At 40.9% G+C, this 7,781-nt stretch overlaps 1 protein-coding gene across 1 annotated transcript; it reads right to left on the bottom strand.

Moving 5' to 3' along the window:
• Window positions 1–145: 145 nt before the first annotated feature.
• LOC118797155 (dual specificity protein phosphatase 14) lies at window positions 146–7,781 on the bottom strand. Its single transcript, XM_036556405.1, has 2 exons — window positions 4,910–7,781; window positions 146–3,107 (listed from the first exon to the last, which is right to left on the bottom strand). Exon 2 carries the CDS (start codon window positions 3,090–3,092, stop codon window positions 2,580–2,582), a length of 513 nt encoding a protein of 170 aa, XP_036412298.1. The 5' UTR covers window positions 3,093–3,107; window positions 4,910–7,781; the 3' UTR covers window positions 146–2,579.

Below are 7,781 nucleotides of genomic sequence, written 5' to 3'. Positions count from 1 at the left end.
TCAGGCCCCCTGCCTGCCTTGCCTTTTTTTTTTTTGGGCTGGTAACTTAGGATAAAAGGGAGAGGACCGCAGTGAAATCTCTGTATGCATCATCATTCCACTTTGTATGAAAAAAGAAGAAAAAAAGCGAACAAAAAGGATTTTTTTTGTTTATTATTTCCTGTAAGAATTCTCCAGAGCCACCAGACGTTGTGGTGCCTTCCTTTGGGAACTGCGTGAGCTCTCTTCCGTGAAGAGGACGGTACTTCACAAGGCTACTCTGAGTTGTTCTTTTGTATGTACCATGATCTGAATGCCCATTACAAGGCATAATCAACTCTTGAGGTTTTGTTTTTGTTTTTTTGGTTTGTTTTTGATGTTCTCCCTCCCTCCCTAGTCCCACATGGAAGATTAAATTCTTGGAAAAAAAAATTGACTACATATGAAGAAAAATGTTCAATAAAGCCAGGGCATTAAGTGTTCGACCAGCACAAACCTGTCTCTCCATCTCTTTCTTTTCTGGGTGCTTAGAACTGGATCCAGTTTCTAAAGGCCATAGAAGTAAGTCTAGTAAGAAGGCAGAGTAAAAGGTAGAACTAAAGCCGTAAGGTGAAAGAGCTCAGTAGGAGAGTCTGAGTTTGGGATCTAGCTTTTGGTTTAGTCTTGAAGGGAGAATTCATGGTGATGGGAACTAGACGTCTGAAGAGTTTAAAGCCTCTGAAAACTAATTCAAAAGTTATTACATGAAATGGCTGCAGATACGTTGCCTGATGCCTCAGACTGTTTTATGATAGTTTTGAGAAGCTTCTGGCCTGAAATATTTTATTGAATTCATTCATGGCGCAAAAGAGTGCATGCAAAGCGTTTTCAGGCAAATTAGTCCCCAAAGAAAACTTGCTTTTTCAAATTTGCCACGGTCTTATCAACATTACGTATAACAATGCAGAAGACGTGTAGGTTCACTTGTAGTTTTAGGTACTAAATACCCATCACCACCTCTGCGAAATGTGAACTGATATGTTTCTCCATCATTTCACATCACAATTAATCTGAATTACTTTGGTAACCAAGCAATCGTATCTTCGCAGAATCACTCGGACACCTCCAAACACTGCGCAGGTCATATCAGTCACTGCAGTTTCTGAACATTTAGGGGCCCTAAGTGACATCCTGCTTTGGGTCCCCTCCCCTGCCCCAGTCATATTCTTTAGTATGCAAGAACAGAAAAAGATTTATATTAGAAATAAACATGAAAAAGTTTCTACTGTCACTGTCTTTTCTACGATGGGTATGTAGCCCTGATTATCTATACAAATGTCTGTACTGTTCACTCCACATTCTCTGTATTTGCTGTATTAGACTTGTAATACAGTAATCTGTTCATTTATTCAAACAGGATTGCTGGGGCTGCTTTGCTCCACAGCTGATTTCTGGATGGAGTGTTTTGTGTAAACAGGGCAGCATTTACACAAAACATGGCATCTTCAAGTGAAGGTCTTTCAGCACCTTTCAAAGATGTTCACAATTTAAGCTTCAGCAACATTGCAGTTTTAGCTTGTTTTCCAAGGACACCAGTCTTAAGCCCTGAAGGAACCAAAATAAAACACCCACACCAAACACAAATTGCATGTAAGCACAGGATTTTAAAACCAGAAGCTTGCGTCCTCTAGAGTACACAGATGGTACTGCAGTAGGTCATTCTCTCTGGTTCCAGCTGTTTACACAATCATCTGTTAAATATTCAGCTGCTTTCTGAAAATGACCAACATGAGCAATTAGTGAGCTTCAAATGCATCTGGACACACATTAGGTAGCACATTCGATATTCTCTGGATATGAAGTCACAACTGTGAAAACCATCTGTACGTTAATAATATTTTAATTCAGATGATGCTACAGCCTGTCTTTGTTCAACTGCCTGTCCTTTGCATGTGATCAATTAACATGTCTATGGCTTCAGTACAGGCCTGTAGACATTTAGTTTCTGCTTCTCATCAGAGGAAAAGAAATTTGCAAACTGCAGCTGGACAGCTGTGGTGCTGAGTTGGATTAGCCTGGTAGCTAGTGAGTGTAGTCTGTGACTTCTTTTACACAACTTAGCCAACACCAGCTGTTCTCAGTGCTGGAGTCCCACTGATTCTGCTTAGTTTAGTATTTGAGATGTAAACAAAGTAATTCAGAGTGGTTTGGTGTGAAATGGTGCACTATAAAAAAAAAAAAAACTCAGAAACCTACAAATAATCTATAGTCATTTTTTTTTACCAGTGAAGCTACACGTGGCTTCTATCTATGTAATGTTAATGGTGAAATAGTGGTAAATCTGAAAAAATTACTTTTCTTGGGGAACTGTGTCAACTTACAATGCCCTGCGTATGCCACTCTGCCCTGAACAGACGTTATTCATCAACATTTTAGGCCAAAACCTACCCTCAAAACTATCATGAAACAAGGTCTCAAGCATCAGGCTGCATATTTCACATCAAACCTCTGAATGATTAAGTTCACATCTTAACAACTGAATTATGCTGAAAATGTGAAACATGTTATTCTCTTAACTGTCTGGATCAAATATGTGAGAACAAGACTGGAACTGAGCCATGTTAAACGTTCAGGCAGTATGGACCGTCATGTGTTTGTCCTATTGCCTCGGGCAGCACTCCTTGTGAGGTGGCCACCATCCTCACGCTGTTGCAGTGCCGCAGCTGCCGCTCGTACTCCTGCAGTTGCCTCCAGAAGCCAGCGTTGGGCCGGATGAACGGCCGGGCCTCCAGAACCCGCTGGTGCGCCTGCAGCAAAGAGAGCCCTTCGTTCTTTATGAGGAAGGCCATGACGAGCGCTGGAGACCTGCTCCTGCCTGCGGCGCAGCACACCAGCGTGCTGCCGCTGTGGTTCTGCTGGATTCGCTCCACCACGGCGTCGAAGTGCTGGGCGAGAGTGGCGTGTGGTTCATCCCGGACAGGAACACGGACAAGCTCCACACCCGCAGGCTCTGGAAACAGCAGCTCATCTGTGGCGAGAACCAGCAGAGTAACCCGCCTGTGAGCGAGAGCAGCTGGGTTCACGGCCTCCACACCACTCAGGTAGAGAGAGGGTGTGATCTGGGAGATCACCATGGAGCCTGGAACCACCTACACAGACGAGATATTATATTATATATATATATGTCCACATTTATTCATTATCATGGTAGAAACCTCTCTGTTCACAAGAACAAAGTTCAAAGCATCAGTACAGGGATATTAGTCTTGATATTACTTGATATCAGATCGAAAAGAAAACGGGTGGTATCAGCCACCCCTACAAACTAGAGGTGGGTGATATGGCAAAAATATAACATTGTGATACACAATGTCACAATATTTATTTTTTCAGACATCTTATCAGTTCGAGCAGGAAAAAAAAACAACCAGCAGTGCTGCATTTTAAAAAATGACTATCAAAAACTGATTTTGAAACAATATTTGTCATGCAGACCTGCAATGATAATCAGTTAAAGGGGAACTCCACAGATTTTTCAAAATATTTGAGTAATTAAATGGTTGACATGTCAGCAAAACGATTGAGTGGTTTGATGTGAAATGCTTGTTCACAGTGTTCACAGTGGTGGTGATAGGAACCAGACGTCCAAAGTGTTTAATGCCTCTAAAAGCTCCCTCACAAAAATGCAGTTACAACATGAAATGGTTATGAATACTCAGCCTGATATTTGAGACACTGTTTTACAGTAGTTGTGTGATAAAGTTTTGGTCTAAAGCGTCTTTTAATCCATTTGTTTTAATTCATTCTTGGTGGAGGGATGCATGAAGGTAAAAAATAGTCCCCAAAGAAAACTATTTTTTTCAGATTGATCATTAGTTTACCATCATACACATTACATATAAAACTCAGAGAACTCATGTAGTTTCAGTGGTGGTTTTGGATAGTAAATACAATGGCTATATTTGCATTGCAGACACTGAGACCCCTGGTTCCCATCACCACCACTGTAAAGAAATCAGAGTTGGTCAATTTCTGTACAAATTATTTATTTCACATCAAACCACTCAGAATAATTTTGTTTACATTTAAACATTGAATCATGCCAAAACTTTAAAAAATCGGTGGAATTCCCCTTTAAGTCTCCAAATCCTGCAGCACCGCTGTGTCTGATCCACCTGTAAAAGCCACCACGCCAGTGTCACTGAACTACTGAGAGTGATCCGCCACCGAAATAACAGGCGACCTGCTCTGTGGTGGGCCTGTGGGGGTCCTGACCATTGAAGAACAGGGTGAAAGAGGGCTAACAAAGTAAGCAGAGAAACAGATGGACTACAGTCTGTAATTGTAGGACTACAGTGCTCCTATCTTGTAAATGCAGCTGATGAAATGCACATTGAAAAACGAGGAGGTGAACCAAATAAAGAGCCGGCGAGTGTAGGAACGGTCGACTGCAGAACATCAGTCCAGTTAACACAAAGCACTACAGAGAAAACTGACCTATTAAACTCGGGTTTAAAACAATTCGAATACAATAACCTCTCGGGCTGCTGGGACACGCGCGAGGCTGAAGTTGGCTTCCCCTTGCCCGGCTTCTCGTTTGAATTCTCCCGGTCCACCTTAAACGGCGCAGCAGGTACATTTGAACATGACACTGGATAGTAAAAAAATAACTTCAGCTTCGGGGGAAACGACGCACCGCCGCTACAGTACAATGATAAACAAATTCAATTCAATGTCTGCCCAATCAGGACTGAACACATGTAGTCATAACTAACTAAAGTTCTGGGAGAAACGTCGCTGCTCCTCCGGCGTTAGCTACAGCAAACCCAACAAAGTCCAGCGTTACTGCAGTGAACACTGGACAACACCTCCTTTCATTCCCAGTAAGTAATGTAGGATTGTGAAGATTCATTTGCGTCATGTACAAAAGCTTTAAAAGCGGAGTACATACCTGGGTAAGGTCTGCTTGGTGAAGACAAGGCTGGCTGTCTTACTCGCCCGCGGTCGAGTGACAGCGGCTGCTGACTGTAGCGATCAGCTGCGTGTTTATAAGGAGAACGGAGCTGGCGGTTTTAGTGCTGGAGCCCCCCAGTGGTCATATTAATGTACTGCAGACAGAGTCCACGCAGGCGCAGTAGAACACGACTGAGGAGGATCACAGCACTTCAGCTGTTTTTGCTTCTCGCGCCTGAACAAACGATTTAACCTATTAAATAATCCACACATTAAAGGGGCTCCACCGATTCTTCTCTCGGATTTCTTCAGGATGGTCGTAAAGGGAACCAGGGGTCACCATGTCTACAGCACAAATACAGACAATTTTATACTATCGAAAACCACCAGTGAACCTACGAGTGTTTTTATATGTAATATTAAATCTAAAAAAAAATGTAGACTGCTTTGATCTGCAACATCTTGCCTATACAGTAGTGTGCAAAAGTTTGAACACCCTTGGTCAACACGTTTTGCTGATTGCTGTTAATTTGCTGATAAACATAATTTAATAAAACAGAATTTAAATGTGCCATAACCTTTGCACCAGCCACGTTTTGTATTTTTTTTTTTTCAATTTTCTGTAACTTACTTTTCTTATTTTAATTTACAAAATCAACAAAACATGTAATCTGAACAGGGGCACCCAAACTTTTGCATAGGACTGTTCCTCTGTACCCTGCATTTTTCAGACCTTTTTTAGCCCTTCTTAAAATTTCATTAAACAAAGTCTCAGGCATAAGGCAGTAAGTATATCTGTAACCGTTTCATGTAATAACTTTGTGTTGCCGTCTTCAGATGTCAGGTTCCCATCACCACCACTGTAAACAACTGATTCAGTAGTTATCTAGAACGCAGCATTTCACATTAATCCACTCTAAATGGCTGTTTACATCTTAATTATTTGATTATGCAGATATTCTGAAAAAACTATGAAAACTACATATTTGATCATTCATTCCTTACGTTTTCAGAAATGTTTAATACTAAAAAAGTTTTGTTTTTTTTAAGAGATACATCTAAGATTCCATTACTGTTCTCACCCGATATACTGCACATGCAGAGTTTAGATCCAACCCTGACCGAGTACTGTTTATAAAAATCAGACACCTGAACAATTAGTACGCCTTCAGGATCATTAACCTTTAGCCGATGATTAACTGTCATGCAAAAAATAGTGATTAACTATATAATCGTCTTTTCTTGTTCATTGTAAGCAACTATTAAAGTACAAGGCTAAAGTGGCCAAATTGCCAGGAAGCAAAATCAGCCAATGTTTACAAATGAGCCGACACTCGTTGTTGAAATGGTGGACTACACTGTTGTCTACAGTCACACAGAATCATGTGTACAGTCCAGCAATTCTGCTTTAATACATACTGAAAACAGAATTAGATATAAAGCTAATAAACATTACTCGTACTGCCCTCTAAACGTTGGAGCACCAAGTTTTTTTGCTGTTTTCATAAGACCCATTCTGTGTCTCAATGACTGTCACATTAACCACTTTCTTTTATTCACATTTGTTCACCTCAGCCCAGCCCACCCAATTAATAATTTGCTTGTTGCAGCAAGAAAGAATCCAACAACTGTGGGAAACAATGCGGTTGGCTTAAAGAACTACAATCATTTCATATAACTGATCATTTTAAATAATTGCAACTTAGTGATTAAGTAATAGCTGTGACAGACCAACTGATGAGATCTGTTATCTGTCAGATCAGGAGCCGAGCACGACTGCAGTTTGATCCCCAGCATCCAGTCTGAAAAAGTCTAAGTTTGTGAGTGAACACTGAAGGAGATCTTAAGTGGAAAAGAAAGGTCATTATACATCCATACTTTTTTCCTCTAATAAAAAAAAAAAATCACGTGATATGCATGAAAATGTCAAACATCTCTCAATCGATGAACTGAAGACTGAGACTGTGACATCACATTTGATCATAATTATTTAATCACACATACATGTACATCATGCAGTCCCTCCAGAAAAAGGTAACATCATTCTAGTCCATCCCTCCCCTTTCCCTTCCCCTTCAGCATGAACCGTCCGTTTGTGCCCCTTTTTCTCTTGGAATGATCCAGTGCCTTTCTCCATTGGTCACTCCTCCTGTCAATTACTGATGGAGTTTCTCTTACACAGTAATAAAAGCAGCTAATTTTCTTCAAGCTTAACGCAAAATATCATGACAGCTTCGATGAAGAGCCAATATCGGTAATTGGTAACCAGTTGGAAGGGAAAATCTGGGGCTATTACACAGGGAGTATTGCTGAAGGGCATAAATCAGCCAGATCAGGAGTGTCAAAATGAACACAGAAACCACAGCTAACCGCTAACTAGCTAACAAGAGCTAGCTACTCATTTCAAGTCCCAGTAAGCAGAGTTGAGAACTTGTGAAGAAAATGGTTTTAAATCATTAGAGGCTTATGGCTACATAGAAACTGCAGGCGAAATGATGCTCATGTTACGTTTATAGTGTCATTGGAATTGCAAATTTTTTTAGGATCAACAATACGGTCATTCAACTCCCTGTTGTGGTGAGAATTGGTTTCAAGGGGAAAAAACAAACAAACAAACAAACAAACAAACAAACAAACAAAATCAGTCTAAACAGGCAGCTGGTAATACAGTTACGTGGTTGGGGGGGCTGTGGGGGTCAGCAAAGACCACACATTTGCCATTTGCCCAATAACCAGACTGCAGGCAGGAGTAAAAAAAAAAGCCCAAGACTTCTGCTAAACCAAATGGCTGATTGGTAGCAGAGGCAGGGTGCCGTCAACTTACAGATGTGCACGAGAATAGACATTTTAATAGGAATGGATGATAAAGA

This window comes from Colossoma macropomum, unplaced genomic scaffold, assembly GCF_904425465.1.
Source record: "Colossoma macropomum unplaced genomic scaffold, Colossoma_macropomum, whole genome shotgun sequence".
Classification (NCBI taxonomy): Eukaryota; Metazoa; Chordata; class Actinopteri; order Characiformes; family Serrasalmidae; genus Colossoma; species Colossoma macropomum.
This window is presented reverse-complemented; position numbering and strand designations above follow the sequence as displayed.